The sequence below is a fragment of the Oncorhynchus mykiss genome, chromosome 19 (assembly GCF_057628025.1).
Source record: "Oncorhynchus mykiss isolate SJ-2025 chromosome 19, ASM5762802v1, whole genome shotgun sequence".
Taxonomy (NCBI): Eukaryota; Metazoa; Chordata; class Actinopteri; order Salmoniformes; family Salmonidae; genus Oncorhynchus; species Oncorhynchus mykiss.
This window is the reverse complement of record NC_143040.1, coordinates 73,259,250-73,287,009: the sequence shown is the minus strand read 5'-3', so window position 1 is coordinate 73,287,009 and position 27,760 is coordinate 73,259,250. Positions and strand designations below refer to the sequence as shown.

At 48.4% G+C, this 27,760-nt stretch overlaps 1 protein-coding gene across 1 annotated transcript in view; it reads left to right on the top strand.

Moving 5' to 3' along the window:
* paplna (papilin a, proteoglycan-like sulfated glycoprotein) overlaps window positions 1–27,760 on the top strand; it is a 98,922-nt gene that overhangs the window by 64,427 nt on the left and 6,735 nt on the right. Inside the window, 10 exon segments of the mRNA XM_090211710.1 lie at window positions 2,878–3,005; window positions 3,007–3,068; window positions 3,988–4,071; window positions 4,373–4,460; window positions 8,077–8,209; window positions 8,483–8,915; window positions 16,081–16,242; window positions 19,931–20,058; window positions 20,136–20,259; window positions 23,124–23,270. Of these exon segments, the coding sequence (XP_090067836.1) occupies window positions 2,878–3,005; window positions 3,007–3,068; window positions 3,988–4,071; window positions 4,373–4,460; window positions 8,077–8,209; window positions 8,483–8,915; window positions 16,081–16,242; window positions 19,931–20,058; window positions 20,136–20,259; window positions 23,124–23,270 (1,489 nt within the window).

Sequence of the window (27,760 nt, the reverse complement as noted above, 5' to 3'; positions counted from 1 at the left end):
CAAGTCAGTTCGTAAAATTGCTTCCCTGCTAGAGCTCTGCTTCACCAGCCACCCCTGCTTCACCAGCCACCCCTGCTTCACCAGCCTCCCCTGCTTCACCAGCCACCCCTGCTTTACCAGCCACCCCTGCTAGAGCTGCCCCGGTCAACTGTAAGTGCTGTTATTGTGAAGTGTAAACTTCTAGGAGCAACAACGGCACAGCCGTGAAGTGGTAGGCCACACACGCTCACAGAACGGGACCGCCGAGTGCTGAAACACTTAGGGTGTAGAAATCGTAAAAATAACACTCACTACCAAGGTCCAAACTGCCTCTGGAAGCAACGTCAGCACAAGAACTGTTCGTCAGGAGCTTCATGAAATGGGTTTCCATGGCCGAGCAGCCGCACACAAGCCTAAGATCACCATGCTGAATGCAAAGCGTTGGCTGGAATGGTGTAAAGCTCGCCGCCATTGGACTCTGGAGCAGTGGAAACACGTTCTCTGGAGTGATGAATCACACTTCACCATCTGGCAGTCTGATGGACAAAATCTGGGTTTGGCGGATGCCAGGAGAACGCTACCTGCCCCAATTCATAGTTCCAACTGTAAAGTTTGGTGGAGGATAAATAATTGTCTGGGGCTGTTTTTCATGGTTCGGGCTAGGCCCTTTAGGTCTAGTGAAGGGAAATCTTAACGCTACAGCATACAATGACATTCTAGATGATTCTGTGCTTCCAACTTTCTGGCAACAGCCCCCCCCCCCACCCCCCCCCCCCTGTCCCTCTCCTCCAGCCCCCCCTCACCCCCCTGTCCCTCTCCTCCAGTTCCCCCACCCCCCTGTCCCTCTCCTCCAGCCCCCCCACCCCCCTGTCCCTCTCCTCCAGCCCCCCCCACCCCCCTGTCCCTCTCCTCCATCCCCCCCCACCCCCCTGTCCCTCTCCTCCAGCCCCCCCCACCCCCCTGTCCCTCTCCTCCAGCCCCCCCCACCCCCCTGTCCCTCTCCTCCAGCCCCCCCCCCTGTCCCTCTCCTCCAGCCCCCCCCACCCACCCCCCTGTCCCTCTCCTCCAGCCCCCCCACCCCCCTGTCCCTCTCCTCCAGCCCCCCCATCCTCATTATCCTGTTCTGATTGACATGTTTTCGGGGTCCGTAGGATTGGGCAGTCTGATTAAAATATTTGGAGGCACTGGAGTGTGTGAGTGAGCGCTGGCCTGGACAGTGACTCTGTCTGTCCTGTTCTGCCTGAACTTGTGTGTGTTTGGTCTACCTGGTGGTGGTGCAGATGGGCAGGCTGGGTGGTGTCTACAGTATGTGCTGTGTAGTCTGGGTGGTGTCTACGGTATGTGCTGTGTAGTCTGGGTGGTGTCTACAGTATGTGCTGTGTAGTCTGGGTGGTGTCTACAGTATGTGCTGTGTAGTCTGGGTGGTGTCTACAGTATGTGCTGTGTAGTCTGGGTGGTGTCTACAGTATGTGCTGTTTAGTCTGGGTGGTGTCTACAGTATGTGCTGTGTCGTCTGGGTGGTGTCTACAGTATGTGCTGTGTAGTCTGGGTGGTGTCTACAGTATGTGCTGTGTAGTCTGGGTGGTGTCTACAGTATGTGCTGTGTCGTCTGGGTGGTGTCTACAGTATGTGCTGTGTCGTCTGGGTGGTGTCTACAGTATGTGCTGTGTAGTCTGGGTGGTGTCTACAGTATGTGCTGTGTAGTCTGGATGGTGTCTACAGTATGTGCTGTGTAGTCTGGGTGGTGTCTACAGTATGTGCTGTGTAGTCTGGGTGGTGTCTACAGTATGTGCTGTGTAGTCTGGGTGGTGTCTACAGTATGTGCTGTGTAGTCTGGGTGGTGTCTACAGTATGTGCTGTGTAGTCTGGGTGGTGTCTACAGTATGTGCTGTGTAGTCTGGGTGGTGTCTACAGTATGTGCTGTGTAGTCTGGGTGGTGTCTACAGTATGTGCTGTGTAGTCTGGGTGGTGTATCTACAGTATGTGCTGTGTAGTCTGGGTGGTGTATCTACAGTGCTGTGTAGTCTGGGTGGTGTGTCTACAGTGCTGTGTAGTCTGGGTGGTGTGTCTACAGTGCTGTGTAGTCTGGGTGGTGTCTACAGTATGTGCTGTGTAGTCTGGGTGGTGTGTCTACAGTGCTGTGTAGTCTGGGTGGTGTGTCTACAGTGCTGTGTAGTCTGGGTGGTGTGTCTACAGTGCTGTGTAGTCTGGGTGGTGTGTCTACAGTGCTGTGTAGTCTGGGTGGTGTGTCTACAGTGCTGTGTAGTCTGGGTGGTGTATCTACAGTGCTGTGTAGTCTGGGTGGTGTATCTACAGTGCTGTGTAGTCTGGTCTACCCTGTGTAGAGATACAGAACCTCTCTCTACCCTGTGTTGAGGCACAGAACCTCTCTTTACCCTGTGTTGAGTTACAGAACCTCTCTCTACCCTGTGTTGAGGTACAGAACCTCTCTCTACCCTGTGTTGAGGTACAGAACCTCTCTCTACCCTGTGTTGAGGTACAGAACCTCTCTCTACCCTGTGTTGAGGTACAGAACCTCTCTCTACCCTGTGTTGAGGTACAGAACCTCTCTCTACCCTGTGTTGAGATACAGAACCTCTCTCTACCCTGTGTTGAGATACAGAACCTCTCTCTTACCCTGTGTTGAGGTACAGGACCTCTCTCTACCCTGTGTTGAGGTACAGAACCTCTCTCTACCCTGTGTTGAGGTACAGAACCTCTCTCTACCCTGGGTTGAGTTGTGTATGCAGAACCTCTCTCTCTACCCTGTGTTGAGGTACAGGACCTCTCTACCCTGGGTTGAGATACATAACCTCTCTCTACCCTGGGTTGAGTTGTGAATGCAGAACCTGTCTCTACCGTTGCCCCCTATGTAATTACTATGCTTGTCTCTCTCAGTCCTCAGACCAGACTCTGCTGACCACCAGACCAACACAGTGTACCATGGTCACAGCTCCGGGCCAGCCCAACACTGTAGCCGGTCCTACTACGGTTGCTGTCCAGACGGAGTGATGGCTGCTGGGGGAGCAGGGGGGTCTGGGCTGTCCACGGGGATCTAGCCCTGAGCAGGCTGTCTGTACCACCACCAGGTAGGCCACACACACACACACACACACTGATCTCCATCCTGCCTGTCTGTCTGCACCACCAGGGGCTAGCAGGGTTTACCATATAACTCTATAGGGTCAGAGGTCATAGACCTATTTTAAACATGTTCCATGGTCAGTTTGTAGCCTGGTTTTCTCGGGAACGATATTCAAACGTTGTCTTTCTCATTCCCTGACTGTCTGTCTACTTAAACGTCCTCCTGCTCCCCTCTCTCTCTCCCCCTCTCTCTCTCTCTGTCTCTCTCTCTCTCCCCCTCCCCTCTCTCTCTCTCCCCCTCTCTCTCTCTCCCCCTCTCTCTCTCTCTCTCTCTCTCTCTCTCTGTCTCTCTGTCTCTGTCTGTCTGTCTCCCTCCCTCCCTCCCTCCCTCCCTCCCTCCCTCCCTCCCTCCCTCCCTCCCTCCCTGTTTCTCTCTGTCTCTCCTGTCTCTCTCTCTCTCTCTCTGTTTCTCTCCCTCCCTCCCTCCCCCCTCCCTCCCTCCCTCCCTCCCTCCCTCCCTCTTTCTGTCTGTCTGTCTCTCTGTCTCTCTCGCTATCTCTTTCTGTTTCTGTCTCCTCTCTCCTCTCACTCTCTCTCTCCCCCTACCTCTCTCTCTCTCTCTCTCTTCTTTCCCTCCCTCCCTCCCTCCCTCCCTCCCTCCCTCCCTCCCTCCCTCCCTCCCTCCCTCCCTCCCTCCCTCCCTCCCTCCCTCCCTCCCTCCCTCCCTCTCTCTTTCTGTCTGTCTGTCTGTCTGTCTGTCTCTCTGTCTCTCTCTCTCTGTCTCTCTCTCTCTCTGTCTCTCTCTCTCCCCCTCTCTCTCTCTGTCTCTCTCTCCCCCCTCTCTCTCTCTCTCTCTCTCTCTCTCTCTCTCTCTCTCTCTCTCTCTCCCTCTCTCTCTCTCTCTCTCTCTCTCCCCCCCCCCAGGTATGGATGCTGCAGGGATGGTGTGACCATATCACAGGGTTCCAACAGGGAGGGCTGTCAGGAGTATGGCTGTATTAACACCAGGTACTGTATTCAGCTGAGCGCAGCTCTAACCTCTCATAAAGAGTAAGGGGTGGCCTCTATTTCTCTATGGGGTTTACCATGTAGGCCTATAGCTTTATAGGTAACAGACCAGTGGCATTTTCTATAGCAACTTTATTGTCTCTCTGTTGACAGTGCTCTGTCTGTTCTCTGGTCAAACTTTCAACAGTAAAAAAATAACTACTGGTCTGTCTGTCTGTCTGTCTGTATGTCTGTCTGTCTGCTTGCCTGCCTGCCTGCCTGCCTTTCTGTCTGTCTGTCTGTCCGTCTGTCTGTCTGTCAGGTATGGGTGTTGCAGGGATGGTGTGTCTGCAGCACAGGGACTCAACAAGGAGGGTTGTCTGGAATATGTCCCTCTTGCCCACCCCACGGTAAGTAAGGAACTGAGAGAGAGAAGTGTTGTAGAGAGAGAGAAGTGTTGTAGAGAGAGATAAGTGTTGTAGAGAGAGAGAGAAGTGTTATATATATAGAGAGATAAGTGTTATAGAGAGAGTGAAGTGTTATAGAGAGAAAGAGAAGTGTTGTAGAGAGAGAGAGAAGTGTTATATATATATATAGAGAGAGAGTGAAGTGTTATAGAGAGAGAGAGAGAGAAGTGTTTATAGAGAGAAAGAGAAGTGTTGTAGAGAGAGACAAGTGTTATAGAGAGAGACAAGTGTTATAGAGAGAGAGAAGTGTTATATATAGAGAGAGAAGTGTTGTAGAGAGAGAGAGAGTGAAGTGTTATAGAGAGAGAGAGTGAAGTGTTATAGAGAGAGTGAAGTGTTATAGAGAGAAAGAGAAGTGTTGTAGAGAGAGAGCGAGAGAAGTGTTATAGAGAGAGAGAGTGAAGTGTTATAGAGAGAAAGACAAGTGTTATAGAGAGATACAAGTGTTATAGAGAGAGAGAAGTGTTACAGAGAGAAAGAGAAGTGTTATAGAGAGAGAGAGAGAGTGAAGTGTTATAGAGAGAAAGATAAGTGTTATATATATATATATATATAGAGAGAGAGTGAAAAGTGTTATAGAGAGAAAGATAAGTGTTATATATATATAGAGAGAGAGAGAGAGAGAGTGAGAAGTGTTATAGAGAGAGAGAGAAGTGTTATAGAGAGAGAGAGAGAGAGAGAGCGAGAGAGAGAGAGTGAAGTGTTATAGAGAGAGAGAGAGAGAGAGAGAGAGAGACAGAGAGAGACAGAGAGAGAGAGAGAGTGAGATGTGTTATAGAGAGAGAGAAGTGTTATAGAGAGAGAGAATTGTTATATATACAGTTGAAGTCAGAAGTTTACATACACCTTAGCCAAATACATTAAACTCAGTTTTTCACAATTCCTGACTTTTAATCCTAGTAAAAATTCCCTGTTTTAGGTCAGTTAGGATCACCGGTTTATTTTTAAGAATGTTAAATGTCAGAATAATAGTAGAGAGAATGATTTATTTCAACTTGTATTTCTTTCATCACATTCCCAGTGGGTCAGAAGTTTACATACACTCAATTAGTATTTGGTAGCATTGCCTTTAAATTGCTTAACTTGGGTCAAACGTTTCAGGTAGCCTTCCACAAGCTTCCCACAATAAGTTGGGTGAATTTTGGCCCATTCCTCCTGACAGAGCTGGTGTAACTGAGTCAGGTTTGTAGGCCTCCTTGCTCGCACAAGCCTTTTCAGTTCTGCCCACACATTTCCTACAGGATTGAGGTCAGGGCTTTGTGATAGCCACTCTAATACCTTGACTTTGTTGTCCTTAAGCCATTTTGCCACAACTTTGGAAGTATGCTTGTGGTCATTGTCCATTTGGAAGACCCATTTGCGACCAAGCTTTAACTTCCTGACTGATGTCTTGAGATGTTGCTTCAATATATCCAGATAATTTTCTTTCTCATGGTGCCATCTATTTTGTGAAGTGCACCAGTCCCCCCCTGCAGCAAAGCAGCCCCACAACATGATGCTGTCACCCCCGTGCTTCACGGTTGGGATGGTGTTCTTCGGCTTGCAAGCCTCCCCCTTTTTCCTCCAAACATAACAATGGTCATTATGGCCAAACAGTTCTATTTTTGTTTCATCAGACATTTCTCCCAAAACTACGATCTTTGTCCCCATGTGCAGTTGCAAACCGTAGTCTGGCTTTTTTATGGCGGTTTTGTAGCAGTGGCTTCTTCCTTGCTGAGCGGCCTTTCAGGTTATGTCGATATAGGACTCGTTTTACTGTGGATATAGATACTTTTGTACCTGTTTCCTCCAGCATCTTCACAAAGGTCCTTTTCTGTTGTTCTGGGATTCATTTGCACTTTTCGCACCAAAGTACGTTCATCTCAAGGAGACAAAACACGTCTCCTTCCTGAGCGGTATGACAGCTGCGTGGTCCCATGGTGTTTATACTTGCGTACTATTGTTTGTACAGATGAATGTGGTACCTTCAGGCATTTGGAAATTGCTCCCAAGGATGAACCAGACTTGTGGAAGTCTAAAAACAAAATTCAGAGGTCTTGGCTGATTTCTTTTGATTTTCCCATGATGTCAAGCAAAGAGGCACTGTGTTTGAAGGTAGGCCTTGAAATACATCCACAGGTACATCTCCAAATGACTCAAATGATGTCAATTAGCCTATCAGAAGCTTCTAAAGCCATGACATCATTTTCTGAATTTTCCAAGCTGTTTAAGGGCACAGTGAACTTAGTGTATGTAAACTTCTGACACACTGGAATTGTGATACAGTGAATTATAAGTGAAATAATCTGTCTGTAAACAATTGTTGGAAAAATGACTTGTGTCATGCACAAAGTAGATGTCCTAACTGACTTGCCGAAACTATAGTTTGTTAACAAGAAATGTGTGGAGTGGTTGAAAAACGAGTTTTAATGACTCCAACCTAAGTGTATGTAAACCTCCAACTTCCACTGTATTTGTATAGAGAGAGAGAGAGAGAGCGATACAGTTGAAGTCGGGAAGTTTACAGTGTAAATAAAGTAAACATTACACTCACAAAAGTATTAAAATAGACATGTCCAGTGTTATATTATTGACTATGTACGGTGTTGTAACAATGTGAAAATAGTTCATGTACAAAAGGGAAGATAAATTAACAGATAAATGTAGGTTTTTATTTACAATGGTGTTTGTTCTCCACTGGTTTCCCTTTTCTCATGGCAACGGGCCACACATCTTGCTGCTGTGACGGCACACTGCAGTATTTCACCTAATAGATATGGGAGTTTATCAATGTTGGATTTGTTTTCAAATTCTTTGTGGATCTGGGTAATCTGAGGGAAATATGTGTCTCTAATATGGTCATACCTTTGGCAGGAGGTTAGGAAATACAGCTCACTGAGTCTGTACATAGTCAAAGCTTTGCTTAAGTTTGGGTCAGTCACAGTGGTCAGGTATTACTGTGGTCAGGTATTCTGCCACTGTGAACTCTCTGTTTAGGACCTGAGAGCATTCTAGTTTGATCTGTTTCTTGGTTGATTCTTTCCAGTGTGTCAAAAAGTTATATTTTTGCTTTGTCATAATTTGGTTGGGTCTAATTGTGTTTCTGTCCTGGGGCTCTGTGGGGTCTCTCTCTCTCTATCTCGCTCTCTCTCTCTCTCTCTCTCTCTCGCTCTCTCTCTCTCTCTCTCTCTCTCTCTCTCTCTCTCTCTCTGTCTCTCTCTCTCTGTCTCTCTCTCTCTCTCTCTCTCTCTTCTCTCTCTGTCTCTCTCTCTCTCTCTCTGTCTCTCTCTCCCTCTTTCTCTCTTTCTCCCTCTCTCTCCCTCCCTCTCTCTCTCTCTCTCTCTCTATCTCTCTCTCTCTCTCTCCCTCTCTCTCTCTCTCTCTCTCTCTCTCTCTCCCCTCTCTCTCTCTCTCTCTCTCTCTCCCTCCCTCTCTCCCTCTGTCTGTCTGTCTGTCTGTCTGTCTGTCTGTCTGTCTGTCTGTCTGTCTGTCTGTCTGTCTGTCTCTCTCTCTGTCTCTCTCTCTCTTTCTCTCTGCCTCTCTCTCTCTCTCTCTCCCTCTCTCTCTCTCTCTCTCTCAGGCTCCTACTTCTCCCCTCCTACCAGCTGAAAACAGTATCCAGTGTCGTCTGACCACCTACGGCTGCTGTTTCGACCGTACGTCAACCGCCGCAGGTCCCGATGGAGAGGGCTGCCCCACTCCACCTGACAATGGTAGGACAGGGACGGGGGAGGAGTTCAGGGGGGGGGGGGGGGGGGGGGTGAGAGGTGAGGAGGGGGAACTGGGCGGGAGGAAGAGAGGGGAGATGGGAGACAGGTTTGAGGAATGCTAATAAAAAGGGCAGGAAGTTAATGTTATAGATCATTTATTGTTTTTTGACATTCTCTCGACCCGGGTTCGAGTCTCGGTCGGAGCTACCCTCCGAATTCGCTACAGTATTAAGAGAAGCTTGTAATTATCTTCCCTGTTTCTCCCCCATTCTATAGTTCCCAGAACCACCTGTTCTCTGCCCAAGGCGGCCGGCTCCTGCAGTGGCTGGACGGGCCGATACTTCTACGACGTCACCGCCGCCAAGTGCTCACACTTCTGGTACGGTGGCTGCCACGGCAACGACAACAACTTCTTGACCCGCGGAGACTGTCAGAGCAGGTGCCCTGGGGCCCGGACCAGCCAGACCAGCCACACCTACCAGCCGAGCCATGACATGCGCAGGGTCTTCACGGTGCAGCGCGGCACCTCAGGGGGATCCACTGGAGGGCGCAAGGGAGCCAGCGCCGCAGACCACGCCCACAGGGCCAGGGTCCATGTCCGACCCCACCGCCCAGTCACCTACTTCGCCCACCCTGCAGCGAGGAAAGACCCTGAGGACCGACCAGCACCCAACCCTGCTGCTCCATCCGCTGCCAACCAGCTGGCTAGGTAACACTGCTTCCCTCAGGAGGAACCAATGGGAAACAAGGCACAGCCTAAAGACACACACACACACGCACGCACGCACGCACGCACGCACACACACACCCCACACTATCCCCTCACTATCCCCACACTATCCCCTCACTATCTCCTCACTATCCCCCCACTATCTCCTCACTATCCCCTCCTCACTATCCCCACACTATCCCCTCACTATCATCTCCTCACTATCCTCTCACTATCACCTCCTCACTATCCCCACCCTATCCCCTCACTATCCCCTCACTATCACCTCCTCACTATCCCCTCACTATCCCCCCACTATCTCCTCACTATCCCCTCACTATCTCCTCACTATCCCCCCACTATCTCCTCACTATCCCCTCACTATCCCCACACTATCTCCTCACTATCACCTCACTATCACCTCCTCACTATCCACTCCACACTATCCCCTCACTATCACCTCTACACTATCCTCTCACTATCACCTCCTCACTATCCCCACACTATCTCCTCACTATCACCTCACTATCACCTCCTCACTATCCACTCCACACTATCCCCACACTATCACCTCACTATCCCCCCACTGTCCCCTTACTATCCCCATACTATCATCTCACTATCCCCCCACTATCCCCTCACTATCCCCACACTATCCCCCCACTATCCCCACACTATCCCCCCACTATCCCCACTCTATCACCTCACTATCCCCCCACTATCCCCACACTATCCCCACACTATCCCCCCACTATCCCCACACTATCCCCCCACTATCCCCACTCTATCACCTCACTATCCCCCCACTATCCCCACACTATCCCCACACTATCCCCCCACTATCCCCACACTATCCCCACACTATCCCCACACTATCCCCCCACTATCCCCACACTATCCCCCCACTATCCCCACTCTATCACCTCACTATCCCCACACTATCCCCACACTATCCCCCCACTATCCCCACACTATCCCCCCACTATCCCCACTCTATCACCTCACTATCCCCCCACTATCCCCCCACTATCCCCACACTATCCCCACACTATCCCCCCACTATCCCCACACTATCCCCCCACTATCCCCACACTATCCCCACACTATCCCCCCACTATCCCCACACTATCCCCACACTATCCCCACACTATCCCCCCACTATCCCCACACTATCCCCCCACTATCCCCACTCTATCACCTCACTATCCCCACACTATCCCCACACTATCCCCCCACTATCCCCACACTATCCCCCCACTATCCCCACTCTATCACCTCACTATCCCCCCACTATCCCCCCACTATCCCCACACTATCCCCCCACTATCCCCACTCTATCACCTCACTATCCCCACACTATCCCCACACTATCCCCCCACTATCCCCACTCTATCACCTCACTATCCCCCCACTATCCCCTCACTATCCCCACACTATCCCCCCACTATCCCCACTCTATCACCTCACTATCCCCACACTATCCCCTCACTATCCCCACACTATCCCCCCACTATCCCCACTCTATCACCTCACTATCCCCACACTATCCCCTCACTATCACCACGCTACCAGAGATACCTCTCTCACACGCAGCAACACACATGCTTGACCTTTAACCTCATCATGTGGTGGTGTGGTCTCATCGTATGGTGGTGTGGTGGTGTGGTCTCATCATGTGGTGGTGTGGTGGTGTGGTCTCATCGTATGGTGGTGTGGTCTCATCATGTGGTGGTGTGGTCTCATCGTATGGTGGTGTGGTGGTGTGGTCTCATCATGTGGTGGTGTGGTGGTGTGGTCTCATCGTATGGTGGTGTGGTCTCATCATGTGGTGGTGTGGTCTCATCGTATGGTGGTGTGGTCTCATCGTATGGTGGTGTGGTCTCATCGTATGGTGGTGTGGTGGTGTGGTCTCATCATGTGGTGGTGTGGTGGTGTGGTCTCATCGTATGGTGGTGTGGTCTCATCATGTGGTGGTGTGGTCTCATCGTATGGTGGTGTGGTGGTGTGGTCTCATCGTATGGTGGTGTTGGTGGTGTGGTCTCATCGTATGGTGGTGTGGTCTCATCGTATGGTGGTGTGGTCTCATCGTATGGTGGTGTGGTGGTGTGGTCTCATCGTATGGTGGTGTGGTCTCATCGTATGGTGGTGTGGTCTCATCGTATGGTGGTGTGGTGGTGTGGTCTCATCGTATGGTGGTGTGGTCTCATCGTATGGTGGTGTGGTGGTGTGGTCTCATCGTATGGTGGTGTGGTCTCATCGTATGGTGGTGTGGTCTCATCGTATGGTGGTGTGGTGGTGTGGTCTCATCGTATGGTGGTGTTGGTGGTGTGGTCTCATCGCGTGGTGGTGTGGTCTCATCGTATGGTGGTGTGGTCTCATCGTATGGTGGTGTGGTCTCATCGTGTGGTGGTGTGGTGGTGTGGTCTCATCGTATGGTGGTGTGGTCTCATCGTATGGTGTTGTGGTCTCATCGTATGGTGGTGTGGTCTCATCGTGTGGTGGTGTGGTGGTGTGGTCTCATCGTATGGTGGTGTGGCCTCATCGTGTGGTGGTGTGGTGGTGTGGTCTCATCGTATGGTGGTGTGGTCTCATCGTATGGTGGTGTGGTCTCATCGTATGGTGGTGTGGTGGTGTGGTCTCATCGTATGGTGGTGTGGTCTCATCGTATGGTGGTGTGGTGGTGTGGTCTCATCGTATGGTGGTGTTGGTGGTGTGGTCTCATCGTATGGTGGTGTGGTCTCATCATGTGGTGGTGTGGTCTCATCGTATGGTGGTGTGGTGGTGTGGTCTCATCGTATGGTGGTGTTGGTGGTGTGGTCTCATCGTATGGTGGTGTGGTCTCATCGTATGGTGGTGTGGTCTCATCGTATGGTGGTGTGGTGGTGTGGTCTCATCGTATGGTGGTGTGGTCTCATCGTATGGTGGTGTGGTGGTGTGGTCTCATCGTATGGTGGTGTGGTCTCATCGTATGGTGGTGTGGTGGTGTGGTCTCATCGTATGGTGGTGTGGTCTCATCGTATGGTGGTGTGGTCTCATCGTATAGTGGTGTGGTGGTGTGGTCTCATCGTATGGTGGTGTTGGTGGTGTGGTCTCATCGCGTGGTGGTGTGGTCTCATCGTATGGTGGTGTGGTCTCATCGTATGGTGGTGTGGTCTCATCGTGTGGTGGTGTGGTGGTGTGGTCTCATCGTATGGTGGTGTGGTCTCATCGTATGGTGTTGTGGTCTCATCGTATGGTGGTGTGGTCTCATCGTGTGGTGGTGTGGTGGTGTGGTCTCATCGTATGGTGGTGTGGCCTCATCGTGTGGTGGTGTGGTGGTGTGGTCTCATCGTATGGTGGTGTGGTCTCATCGTATGGTGGTGTGGTCTCATCGTATGGTGGTGTGGTGGTGTGGTCTCATCGTATGGTGGTGTGGTCTCATTGTATGGTGTTGTGGTCTCATCGTATGGTGATGTGGTCTCATCGGGTGGTGGTGTGGTCTCATCGTATGGTGGTGTGGTCTCATTGTATGGTGTTGTGGTCTCATCGTATGGTGGTGTGGTCTCATCGTGTGGTGGTGTGGTGGTGTGGTCTCATCGTATGGTGGTGTGGTCTCATCGTATGGCGGTGTGGTCTCATCGTATGGTGGTGTGGTCTCATCGTGTGGTGGTATGGTGGTGTGGTCTCATCTTATGGTGGTGTGGTCTCATCGTATGGTGGTGTGGTCTCATCGTATGGTGGTGTGGTCTCATCGTATGGTGTTGTGGTCTCATCGTATGGTGGTGTGGTGGTGTGGTCTCATCGTATGGTGTTGTGGTCTCATCGTATGGTGGTGTGGTCTCATCGTGTGGTGGTGTGGTCTCATCGTATGGTGTTGTGGTGGTGTGGTCTCATCGTATGGTGGTGTGGTCTCATCGTGTGGTGGTGTGGGGGTGTGGTCTCATCGTATGGTGGTGTGGTCTCATCGTGTGGTGTAGTGGTGGTGTGGTCTCATCGTATGGTGGTGTGGTCTCATCGTATGGTGGTGTGGTGGTATGGTGGTGTGGTCTCATCGTATGGTGGTGTGGTCTCATCGTATGGTGGTGTGGTCTCATCGTATGGTGTTGTGGTCTCATCGTGTGGTGGTGTGGGGGTGTGGTCTCATCGTATGGTGGTGTGGTCTCATCGTATGGTGGTGTGGTCTCATCGTGTGGTGGTGTGGGGGTGTGGTCTCATCGTATGGTGGTGTGGTCTCATCATATGGTGTTGTGGTGGTGTGGTCTCATCGTATGGTGGTGTGGTCTCATTGTATGGTGGTGTGGTCTCATCGTATGGTGGTGTGGTGGTGTGGTCTCATCGTATGGTGGTGTGGTCTCATCGTGTGGTGGTGTGGTCTCATCGTATGGTGGTGTGGTCTCATCGTATGGTGTTGTGGTCTCATCGTATGGTGTTGTGGTCTCATCGTGTGGTGTTGTGGTCTCATCGTATGGTGTTGTGGTCTCATCGTGTGGTGGTGTGGTGGTGTGGTCTCATCGTATGGTGGTGTGGTCTCATCGTATGGTGTTGTGGTCTCATCGTATGGTGTTGTGGTCTCATCGTGTGGTGTTGTGGTCTCATCGTATGGTGTTGTGGTCTCATCGTGTGGTGGTGTGGTGGTGTGGTCTCATCGTATGGTGGTGTGGTCTCATCGTATGGTGTTGTGGTGGTGTGGTCTCATTGTATGGTGGTGTGGTCTCATCGTGTGGTGGTGTGGTGGTGTGTTCTCATCGTATGGTGGTGTGGTCTCATCGTATGGTGTTGTGGTCTCATCGTATGGTGGTGTGGTCTCATCGTGTGGTGGTGTGGTGGTGTGGTCTCATCGTATGGTGGTGTGGTCTCATCGTATGGTGTTGTGGTCTCATCGTATGGTGGTGTGGTCTCATCGTGTGGTGGTGTGGTGGTGTGGTCTCATCGTATGGTGGTGTGGTCTCATGGTGTGGTGGTGTGGTCTCATCGTATGGTGGTGTGGTCTCATCGTATGGTGGTGTGGTCTCATCGTATGGTGGTGTGGTGGTGTGGTCTCATCGTATGGTGGTGTGGTCTCATCGTATGGTGGTGTGGTCTCATCGTATGGTGGTGTGGTGGTGTGGTCTCATCGTATGGTGGTGTGGTCTCATCGTGTGGTTGTGTGGTCTCATAGTATGGTGGTGTGGTCTCATCGTATGGTGGTGAGGTCTCATCGTGTGGTGGTGTGGTGGTGTGGTCTCATCGTATGGTGGTGTGGTCTCATGGTGTGGTGGTGTGGTCTCATCGTATGGTGGTGTGGTCTCATCGTATGGTGGTGTGGTCTCATCGTATGGTGGTGTGGTGGTGTGGTCTCATCGTATGGTGGTGTGGTCTCATCGTGTGGTTGTGTGGTCTCATAGTATGGTGGTGTGGTCTCATCGTATGGTGGTGTGGTCTCATCGTATGGTGGTGTGGTCTCATCGTATGGTGGTGTGGTCTCATCGTATGGTGGTGTGGTGGTGTGGTCTCATCATGTGGTTGTGTGGTCTCATAGTATGGTGGTGTGGTCTCATTGTATGGTGGTGTGGTCTCATCGTATGGTGGTTTGGTCTCATCGTATGGTGGTGTGGTCTCATCGTATGGTGGTGTGGTCTCACCGTATGGTGGTGTGGTGGTGTGGTCTCATCGTGTGGTTGTGTGGTCTCATCGTATGGTGGTGTGGTCTCATCGTATGGTGGTGTGGTCTCATCGTATGGTGGTGTGGTGGTGTGGTCTCATCGTATGGTGGTGTGGTCTCATCGTATGGTGGTGTGGTGGTGTGGTCTCATCGTATGGTGGTGTGGCCTCATCGTGTGGTGGTGTGGTGGTGTGGTCTCATCGTATGGTGGTGTGGTGGTGTGGTCTCATCGTATGGTGGTGTGGCCTCATCGTATGGTGGTGTGGTGGTGTGGTCTCATCGCATGGTTATGTGGTGGTGTGGTCTCATCGTATGGTGGTGTGGTGGTGTGGTCTCATCGTGTGGTGGTGTGGTCTCATCGTATGGTGGTGTGGTGGTGTGGTCTCATCGTATGGTGGTGTGGTTTTGTGGTCTCATCGTATGGTGGTGTGGTGGTGTGGTCTCATCGTGTGGTGGTGTGGTCTCATCGTATGGTGGTGTGGTGGTGTGGTCTCATCGTATGGTGTTGTGGTGGTGTGGTCTCATCGTATGGTGGTGTGGTCTCATCATGTGTTGGTGTGGTGGTGTGGTCTACATCGTATGGTGGTGTGGTCTCATCGTATGGTGGTGTGGTGGTGTGGTCTCATCGTATGGTGGTGTGGTGGTGTGGTCTCATCGTATGGTGGTGTGGTCTCATCGTGTGGTGGTGTGGTGGTGTGGTCTCATCGTATGGTTGTGTGGTCTCTTCGTATGGTGGTGTGGTGGTGTGGTCTCATCGTATGGTGGTGTGGTGGTGTGGTCTCATCGTATGGTGGTGTGGTCTCATCGTATGGTGGTGTGGTCTCATCGTATGGTGGTATGGTGGTGTGGTCTCATCGTATGGTGGTGTGGTCTCATCGTATGGTGGTGTGGTCTCATCGTATGGCGGTGTGGTCTCATCGTATGGCGGTGTGGTGGTGTGGTCTCATCGTATGGTGGTATGGTGGTGTGGTCTCATCGTATGGTGGTGTGGTCTCATCGTATGGTGGTGTGGTGGTGTGGTCTCATCGTATGGTGGTGTGGTCTCATCGTATGGTGGTGTGGTCTCATCGTATGGTGGTGTGCTCTCATCGTGTGGTGGTATGTTCCTGTTCCATGTGCCTCCTCTGCTCTAGACTCCTCCTCTAGACGCCCCCTCTAGACGCCTCCTCTAGACTCCTCCTCTAGACTCCTCTTCTAGACTCTTCCTCTAGACTCCTCCTCTAGACTCCTCCTCTAGACGCCTCTTCTAGACTCCTCTATCTCCAGTAGAAATAGAATGTCACATTTCCATTTCTATGCTCTCTAGCTCTATACTATCTAGCTCTATGCTAGCTCTATGCTGTCTAGCTCTGTGTTGTCTAGCTCTATGTTGTCTAGCTCTATGCTGTCTAGCTCTATGTTGTCTAGCTCTATGTTGTCTAGCTCTATGCTGTCTAGCTCTATGCTGTCTATCTCTATGCTGTCTAGCTCTATGTTGTCTAGTTCTATGCTAAAATAATCAGCATAAAGTGACTTTCCTCTTTTCCTTTTTCCTTTCCTCTCCAGCCTGACCCAGCCAGGGGGGGTGAAGATCGACCAGTCCGACCCGACCACGGTGGAGGCTCTGGTGGGACAGACGGTAGTGTTACCTTGCAGAGTCTCTCCAGCTCCGTCCTCCACCATCCTAGTGGAGTGGAGGAAGGATGGAGTCCCTCTCACTACCTTTAGGTGAGCACACCACATTTTTGACATGTTAATCATTTAGCAGACGCTCTTAGCAACTTACAGCCAGCCGTTGAAGGTAGCGAGCCGTATGTCAGCCGAGCCGTATGTCAGCCGAGCCGTATGTCAGCCGACCCGTATGTCAGCCGTTGAAGGTAGCGAGCCGTATGTCAGCCGAGCCGTATGTCAGCCGATTCACTGTCGTAGTTTATTGAGGAATGTGAAACTCTAATAAAACAGTTTATCGGTCAAATCGGTGAGCGTAAAGAAAAGGCATCCCTTTTCTGATACACTGGGACTATACCTGGGTGTTCTGATACACTGGGACTATACCTGGGTGTTCTGATACACTGGGACTATACCTGGGTGTTCTGATACACTGGGACTATACCTGGGTGTTCTGATACACTGGGACTATACCTGGGTGTTCTGATACACTGGGACTATACCTGGGTGTTCTGATACACTGGGACTATACCTGGGTGTTCTGATACACTGGGACTATACCTGGGTGTTCTGATACACTGGGACTATACCTGGGTGTTCTGATACACTGGGACTATACCTGGGTGTTCTGATACACTGGGACTATACCTGGGTGTTCTGATACACTGGGACTATACCTGGGTGTTCTGATACACTGGGACTATACCTGGGTGTTCTGATACACTGGGACTATACCTGGGTGTTCTGATACACTGGGACTATACCTGGGTGTTCTGATACACTGGGACTATACCTGGGTGTTCTGATACACTGGGACTATACCTGGGTGTTCTGATACACTGGGACTATACCTGGGTGTTCTGATACACTGGGACTATACCTGGGTGTTCTGATACACTGGGACTATACCTGGGTGTTCTGATACACTGGGACTATACCTGGGTGTTCTGATACACTGAGACTATACCTGGGTGTATGCTGTAAGATGTACCGTTGAAGTGGGAAGTTTACGTACACTTAGGTTGGAGTTATTAAAACTCATTTTTTCAACCACTCCACAAATGTATTGTTAACAAACTATAGTTTTGACAAGTCGGTTAGGACATCTACTTTGTGCAGGACACAAGTCATTTTTCCCACATATTTTCTATAGGATTGAGGTCAGGGCTTTGTGATGGCCACTCCAATACCTTGACTTTGTTGTCCTTAAGCCATCTTTGGAAGTATGTTTGGGGTCATTGTCCATTTGGAAGACCCATTTGTGCCCAAGCTTTAACTTCCTGACTGATGTCTTGAGATGTTGCTTCAATATATCTACATAATTGTCCTTCCTCATGGTGCCATCTACATGTATATTGTGAAGTTCACCAGTCCCTCCTGCAGCAAAGCACCCCCACAACATGATGCTGCCACCCCCGTGCTTCACGTTGGGATGGTGTTCTTTGGCTTGCAAACCTTTCCTCCAAACATAACGATGGTCATTATGGCCAAACAGTTATATTTTTGTTTCATCAGACCAGAGGACATTTCTCCAAAAAGTACGATCTTTGTCCCCATGTGCAGTTGCAAACCGTAGTCTGGCTTTAGTATGGCTGTTTTGGAGCAGTGGCTTCTTCCTTGCTGAGCGGCCTTTCAGGTTATGTCGATATTGGACTTGTTTTACAGTGGATATAGATACTTTTGTACCTGTTTCCTCCAGCATCTTCACAAGGTCTTTTGCTGTTGTTCTGGGATGGATTTGCACTTTTCGCACCAAAGTACGTTCATCTCTAGGAGACAGAACGTGTCTCCTTCCTGAGCAGTATGATGGCTGAGTGGTCGAGAGAGAGAGAGACAGGTAGAGAGAGACAGGAAACACAGGGATAAATACACTGGGACAGAGAGACAGGAAACACAGGGATAAATACACTGGTACAGAGAGACAGGAAACACAGGGATAAATACACTGGGACAGAGAGACAGGAAACACAGGGATAAATACACTGGCACAGAGAGACAGGAAACACAGGGATAAATACACTGGCACAGAGAGACAGGAAACACAGGGATAAATACACTGGTACAGAGAGACAGGAAACACAGGGATAAATACACTGGTACAGAGAGACAGGAAACACAGGGATAAATACACTGGCACAGAGAGACAGGAAACACAGGGATAAATACACTGGTACAGAGAGACAGGAAACACAGGGATAAATACACTGGGACAGAGAGACAGGGAACACAGGGATAAATACACTGGTACAGAGAGACAGGAAACACAGGGATAAATACACTGGTACAGAGAGACAGGAAACAGGGATAAATACGTTGGAACAGAGAGACAGGAAACACAGGGATAAATACACTGGTAGAGAGAGACAGGAAACACAGGGATAAATACACTGGCACAGAGAGACAGGAAACACAGGGATTAAAACACTGGTACAGAGAGACAGGAAACACAAGGATAAATACACTGGCACAGAGACAGGAAACACAGGGATAAATACACTGGTACAGAGAGACAGTAAACACAGGGATAAATACACTGGTACAGAGAGACAGTAAACACAGGGATAAATACACTGGTACAGAGAGACAGGAAACACAGGGATAAATACACTGGGACAGAGAGACAGGAAACACAGGGATAAATACACTGGTACAGAGAGACAGGAAACACAGGGATAAATACACTGGGACAGAGAGACAGGAAACACAGGGATAAATACACTGGTACAGAGAGACAGGAAACACAGGGATAAATACACTGGGACAGAGAGACAGGAAACACAGGGATAAATACGTTGGAACAGAGAGACAGGAAACACAGGGATAAATACACTGGTAGAGAGAGACAGGAAACACAGGGATAAATACACTGGCACAGAGAGACAGGAAACACAGGGATAAATACACTGGTACAGAGAGACAGGAAACACAAGGATAAATACACTGGCACAGAGACAGGAAACACAGGGATAAATACACTGGTACAGAGAGACAGTAAACACAGGGATAAATACACTGGTACAGAGAGACAGGAAACACAGGGATAAATACACTGGTACAGAGAGACAGGAAACACAGGGATAAATACACTGGTACAGAGAGACAGGAAACACAGGGATAAATACACTGGTACAGAGAGACAGGAAACACAGGGATAAAAACACTGGTACAGAGAGACAGGAAACACAGGGATAAATACACTGGGACAGAGAGACAGGAAACACAGGGATAAATACACCAGGGATAATAAGCCACACCTGGAGGGGTTGGAGACAATCACAAGGACAGGTGAAACAGATCAGGGTGTGACTAACTAATTCATTTATTTTATTTGACTGATTTCCTGATATGAACTGTAACTGAGTAAAATCTTTGAAAAATGTTGCGTGTTGCGTTTTATAATGTTGTTCAGTTTACTGTATTATAAACTGGGTGGTTCGAGCCCTGAATGCTGATTGGCTGAAAGCCATAGCAGTATTTTTACTGCTCTAATTACGTTGGTAACCAGTTTATAACAGTAATAAGGCACCTCAGGGGTTTGTGGTATATGGCCAATATACCACGGCTAAGGGCTGTATCCATGGACCTGCGTATTGCGTTGTGAGAATGAACAGCCGTTAGCGTTAGCCATATACCACACCCTCTCGGAAATTACTGCTTAAATAATATTTTCAGTGTTCTGGGGGTATTCTATATACACTAATGTGCTGGATATTTTAAGTGTGTGCAACTGTCAAATCCTTCCCCCCAGGCATCATCCGCAGCCTAATGGTTCCCTGTTAGTTGGTCCTCTAACTAAGGCTGACTCTGGTTGGTTGCTCTGTGTGGCAACGCGTGACCGCGAGAGAGATCACCGCTACGTGTACCTGTCTGTCTCAGGTATGTAGAGACACGTCTGTCTGTGTGTTTGTTTTACCTTGTGGGGACCTTGAGCCAAATCACCGTGTGTTTGACAGAGAACACCAGAGGATCCCAGGCGGTACAGGACACGACAGGAAGCCTCCCCCAAGATGGAGCAGACAGGACAGGAGAGACAGGAGTTATACTGCCGTCAGTACCTCATCGCCAGCCCTCACCCAAGTATGAGTCACACACACAGCCCTCACCCATCCACCAACCCCTCCTCTCCACATAGTCCCATCCACAACCCCTCCTCTCCACATAGTCCCATCCACAACCCCTCCTCTCCACATAGTCCCATCCACAACCCCTCCTCTCCACATAGTCCCATCCACAACCCCTCCTCTCCACATAGTCCCATCCACCAACCCCTCCTCTCCACATAGTCCCATCCACAACCCCTCCTCTCCACAACCCCTCCTCTCCACATAGTCCCATCCACAACCCCTCCTCTCCACATAGTCCCATCCACAACCCCTCCTCTCCACATAGTCCCATCCACAACCCCTCCTCTCCACATAGTCCCATCCACAACCCCTCCTCTCCACACAGTCCCATCCACCAACCCCTCCTCTCCACATAGTCCCATCCACAACCCCTCCTCTCCACATAGTCCCATCCACCAACCCCTCCTCTCCACATAGTCCCATCCACAACCCCTCCTCTCCACATAGTCCCATCCACAACCCCTCCTCTCCACATAGTCCCATCCACAACCCCTCCTCTCCACATAGTCCCATCCACCAACCCCTCCTCTCCACATAGTCCCATCCACAACCCCTCCTCTCCACATAGTCCCATCCACAACCCCTCCTCTCCACATAGTCCCATCCACAACCCCTCCTCTCCACATAGTCCCATCCACCACCCCTCCTCTCCACATAGTCCCATCCACAACCCCTCCTCTCCACAACCCCTCCTCTCCACATAGTCCCATCCACCACCCCTCCTCTCCAAAACCCCTCCTCTCCACATAGTCCCATCCACCACCCCTCCTCTCCACATAGTCCCATCCACAACCCCTCCTCTCCACAACCCCTCCTCTCCACATAGTCCCATCCACCAACCCCTCCTCTCCACCACGTCCCATCCACAACCCCTCCTCTCCACATAGTCCCATCCACAACCCCTCCTCTACACATAGTCCCATCCACAACCCCTCCTCTCCACAACCCCTCCTCTCCACATAGTCCCATCCACCAACCCCTCCTCTCCACATAGTCCCATCCACCAACCCCTCCTCTCCACATAGTCCCATCCACAACCCCTCCTCTCCACATAGTCCCATCCACCAACCCCTCCTCTCCACATAGTCCCATCCACCAACCCCTCCTCTCCACAACCCCTCCTCTCCACATAGTCCCATCCACAACCCCTCCTCTCCACATAGTCCCATCCACCAACCCCTCCTCTCCACATAGTCCCATCCACAACCCCTCCTCTCCACATAGTCCCATCCACCAACCCCTCCTCTCCACATAGTCCCATCCACCAACCCCTCCTCTCCACATAGTCCCATCCACCACCCCTCCTCTCCACATAGTCCCATCCACCAACCCCTCCTCTCCACAACCCCTCCTCTCCACATAGTCCCATCCACAACCCCTCCTATCCACAACCCCTCCTCTCCACATAGTCCCATCCACAACCCCTCCTCTCCACATAGTCCCATCCACAACCCCTCCTCTCCACATAGTCCCATCCACCAACCCCTCCTCTCCACATAGTCCCATCCACAACCCCTCCTCTCCACATAGTCCCATCCACCAACCCCTCCTCTCCACATAGTCCCATCCACCAACCCCTCCTCTCCACATAGTCCCATCCACCACCCCTCCTCTCCACATAGTCCCATCCACCAACCCCTCCTCTCCACAACCCCTCCTCTCCACATAGTCCCATCCACAACCCCTCCTATCCACAACCCCTCCTCTCCACATAGTCCCATCCACAACCCCTCCTCTCCACATAGTCCCATCCACAACCCCTCCTCTCCACAACCCCTCCTCTCCACATAGTCCTATCCACAACCCCTCATCTCCACAACCCCTCCTCTCCACATAGTCCCATCCACAACCCCTCCTCTCCACATAGTCCCATCCACAACCCCTCCTCTCCACATAGTCCCATCCACCAACCCCTCCTCTCCACATAGTCCCATCCACAACCCCTCCTCTCCACATAGTCCCATCCACAACCCCTCCTCTCCACATAGTCCCATCCACAACCCCTCCTCTCCACATAGTCCCATCCACAACCCCTCCTCTCCACATAGTCCCATCCACCAACCCCTCCTCTCCACATAGTCCCATCCACCAACCCCTCCTCTCCACATAGTCCCATCCACAACCCCTCCTCTCCACATAGTCCCATCCACAACCCCTCCTCTCCACATAGTCCCATCCACAACCCCTCCTCTCCACATAGTCCCATCCACAACCCCTCCTCTCCACATAGTCCCATCCACCAACCCCTCCTCTCCACCAAGTCCCATCCACCAACCCCTCCTCTCCACATAGTCCCGTCCACCAACCCCTCCTCTCCACATAGTCCCATCCACAACCCCTCCTCTCCACATAGTCCCATCCACAACCCCTCCTCTCCACATAGTCCCATCCACAACCCCTCCTCTCCACATAGTCCCATCCACAACCCCTCCTCTCCACATAGTCCCATCCACAACCCCTCCTCTCCACATAGTCCCATCCACAACCCCTCCTCTCCACATAGTCCCATCCACAACCCCTCCTCTCCACATAGTCCCATCCACAACCCCTCCTCTCCACATAGTCCCATCCACCAACCCCTCCTCTCCACATAGTCCCATCCACCAACCCCTCCTCTCCACATAGTCCCATCCACAACCCCTCCTCTACACATAGTCCCATCCACCACCCCTCCTCTCCACATAGTCCCATCCACAACCCCTCCTCTCCACATAGTCCCATCCACCAACCCCTCCTCTCCACATAGTCCCATCCACAACCCCTCCTCTCCACATAGTCCCATCCACCAACCCCTCCTCTCTGTGTATGATGGTTCAGGTTCAGTATAGACCGATCAGGTTCGTCGTCTGTGGAGGGGAAAGCAGGACAGACGGTCAGACTAGCCTGTAAGATCATCCCAACGTCAGCGCTCTCTTCGGTCAGCCTCCAGTGGACCAGAGAAGGACAGACACTCAACTCTCTCAGGTAATAGTGTTAGTCCTGCAAAAACCCCAGTTTGGGGTCAGAGCCACGGATTCAGAGATATTTAAGACCTTTTTATTCAGAGATATTTAAAACCTTTTTATTCAGAGATATTTAAAATAGATCTTAATACCTTTTTATTCAGAGATATTTAAGACCTTTTTATTCAGAGATATTTAAGACCTTTTTATTCAGAGATATTTAAGACCTTTTTATTCAGAGATATTTAAGACATTTTTAGCTTTTCCATTGAGTTTTTATTGTTATTCTTTCAGTTTTTTTTTTTTTTTTTCTTCTCTGAAGTTCATTTCATTCATGTCTGAAATGTGCTATATAAATACATTTGATTTGATTTAGAGAGCTGGGACATTTAAGGTTTCTATAATCTGATGCATTTTAACATTCTATAACATTCTATAACAGACATATTATCTCACCGTTAACATGACACTACAACATTCTATAACAGTCATATTATCTCCCCCGTTAACATGACACTACAACATTCTATAACAGCCATATTATCTCCCCGTTAACATGACACTACAACATTCTATAACAGTCATATTATCTCCCCATTAGCATGACACTACAACATTCTATAACAGACATGTTATCTCCCCCGTTAACATGACACTACAACATTCTATAACAGACATATTATCTCCCCATTAGCATGACACTACAACATTCTATAACAGACATATTATCTCCCCGTTAACATGACACTACAACATTCTATAACCGACATGTTATCTCCCCGTTAACATGACACTACAACATTCTATAACAGACATGTTATCTCCCCGTTAACATGACACTACAACACTATATAACAGACATATTATCTCCCCCATTAACATGACACTACAACATTCTATAACAGACATATTATCTCCCCGTTAACATGACACTACAACATTCTATAACCGACATGTTATCTCCCCGTTAACATGACACTACAACATTCTATAACAGACATGTTATCTCCCCGTTAACATGACACTACAACATTCTATAACAGCCATGTTATCTCCCCGTTAACATGACACTACAACATTCTATAACAGCCATGTTAGAACCCCATTAACATGACACTACAACATTCTATAACAGACATGTTATCTCCCCGTTAAGATGACACTACAACATTCTATAACAGACATGTTATCTCCCCGTTAACATGACACTACAACATTCTATAACAGCCATGTTATCTCCCCGTTAACATGACACTACAACATTCTATAACAGCCATGTTAGAACCCCGTTAACATGACACTACAACATTCTATAACAGACATGTTATCTCCCCGTTAACATGACACTACAACATTCTATAACAGCCATGTTAGAACCCCGTTAACATGACACTACAACATTCTATAACAGCCATATTATCTCCCCGTTAACATGACACTACAACACTCTATAACAGACATGTTATCTCCCCCGTTAACAAGAAACTACAACATTCTGTAACAGACATATTATCTCCCCCATTAACATGACACTACAACACTATATAACAGACATATTATCTCCCCGTTAACATGACACTACAACATTCTATAACAGACATATTATCTCCCCCATTAACATGACACTACAACATTCTATAACAGACATATTATCTCCCCCATTAACATGACACTACAACATTCTATAACAGACATATTATCTCCCCGTTAACATGACACTACAACATTCTATAACAGACATATTATCTCCCCCATTAACATGACACTACAACATTCTATAACAGACATATTATCTCCCCGTTAACATGACACTATAACATTCTATAACAGACATATTATCTCCCCGTTAACATGACACTACAACATTCTATAACAGACATATTATCTCCCCGTTAACATGACACTACAACATTCTATAACAGACATATTATCTCCCCCATTAACATGACACTACAACACTATATAACAGACATGTTATCTCCCCGTTAACATGACACTACAACATTCTATAACAGACATATTATCTCCCCCATTAACATGACACTACAACATTCTATAACAGACATATTATCTCCCCCATTAACATGACACTACAACATTCTATAACAGCCATATTATCTCCCCCATTAACATGACACTACAACACTATATAACAGACATGTTATCTCCCCGTTAACATGACACTACAACATTCTATAACAGACATATTATCTCCCCCATTAACATGACACTACAACATTCTATAACAGACATATTATCTCCCCGTTAACATGACACTACAACATTCTATAACAGACATATTATCTCCCCCATTAACATGACACTACAACATTCTATAACAGACATATTATCTCCCCCATTAACGTGACACTACAACATTCTATAACAGACATATTATCTCCCCCATTAACATGACACTACAACATTCTATAACAGACATATTATCTCCCCCATTAACATGACACTACAACACTATATAACAGACATGTTATCTCCCCGTTAACATGACACTACAACATTCTATAGCAGCCATATTATCTTCCCCATTAACATGACACTACAACATTCTATAGCAGCCATGTTATCTCCCCCATTAACATGACACTACAACATTCTATAACAGACATATTATCTCCCCCATTAACATGACACTACAACACTCTATAACAGCCATGTTATCTCCCCGTTAACATGACACTACAACATTCTATAACAGCCATATTATCTCCCCGTTAACATGACACTACAACACTCTATAACAGACATGTTATCTCCCCCGTTAACAAGAAACTACAACATTCTGTAACAGACATATTATCTCCCCCATTAACATGACACTACAACACTATATAACAGACATATTATCTCCCCGTTAACATGACACTACAACATTCTATAACAGACATATTATCTCCCCCATTAACATGACACTACACCATTCTATAACAGACATATTATCTCCCCGTTAACATGACACTACAACATTCTATAACAGACATATTATCTCCCCCATTAACATGACACTACAACATTCTATAACAGACATATTATCTCCCCGTTAACATGACACTATAACATTCTATAACAGACATATTATCTCCCCGTTAACATGACACTACAACATTCTATAACAGACATATTATCTCCCCGTTAACATGACACTACAACATTCTATAACAGACATATTATCTCCCCCATTAACATGACACTACAACACTATATAACAGACATGTTATCTCCCCGTTAACATGACACTACAACATTCTATAACAGACATATTATCTCCCCCATTAACATGACACTACAACATTCTATAACAGACATATTATCTCCCCCATTAACATGACACTACAACATTCTATAACAGCCATATTATCTCCCCCATTAACATGACACTACAACACTATATAACAGACATGTTATCTCCCCATTAACATGACACTACAACATTCTATAACAGACATATTATCTCCCCGTTAACATGACACTACAACATTCTATAACAGACATATTATCTCCCCCATTAACATGACACTACAACATTCTATAACAGACATATTATCTCCCCCATTAACATGACACTACAACATTCTATAACAGACATATTATCTCCCCCATTAACATGACACTACAACATTCTATAACAGACATATTATCTCCCCCATTAACATGACACTACAACACTATATAACAGACATGTTATCTCCCCGTTAACATGACACTACAACATTCTATAGCAGCCATATTATCTTCCCCATTAACATGACACTACAACATTCTATAGCAGCCATGTTATCTCCCCCATTAACATGACACTACAACATTCTATAACAGACATATTATCTCCCCCATTAACATGACACTACAACACTCTATAACAGCCATGTTATCTCCCCGTTAACATGACACTACAACATTCTATAACAGACATATTATCTCACCGTTAACATGACACTACAACATTCCATAACAGACATATTATCTCCCCGTTAACATGACACTACAACATTCTATTACAGACATATTATCTCCCCGTTAACATGACACTACAACACTCTATAACAGACATATTATCTCCCCCATTAACATGACACTACAACACTCTATAACAGCCATGTTATCTCCCCCATTAACATGACACTACAACATTCTATAACAGCCATATTATCTCCCCATTAACATGACACTACAACACTCTATAACAGCCATATTATCTCCCCCATTAACATGGCACTACAACATTCTATAACAGCCATATTATCTCCCCCATTAACATTACATGGAGAATATTTAAACAATGATATGTTACTGAATGTCTATAATTTAGAACAATATATTCAACATTGTAAAAGTTGAATATACCAACTCTCTAAACCGTGGCTCAGCTTGTTCTAGTCAACCATTTCGTAGATTACTTTATGTTTTAGGTCTGTGTTGCTCTACACATCTCAATGTGGCCCACAGCAAGACATCTCTTCCCTTTCTACTCCAAGCCAGAATCTAAAGAGAAAT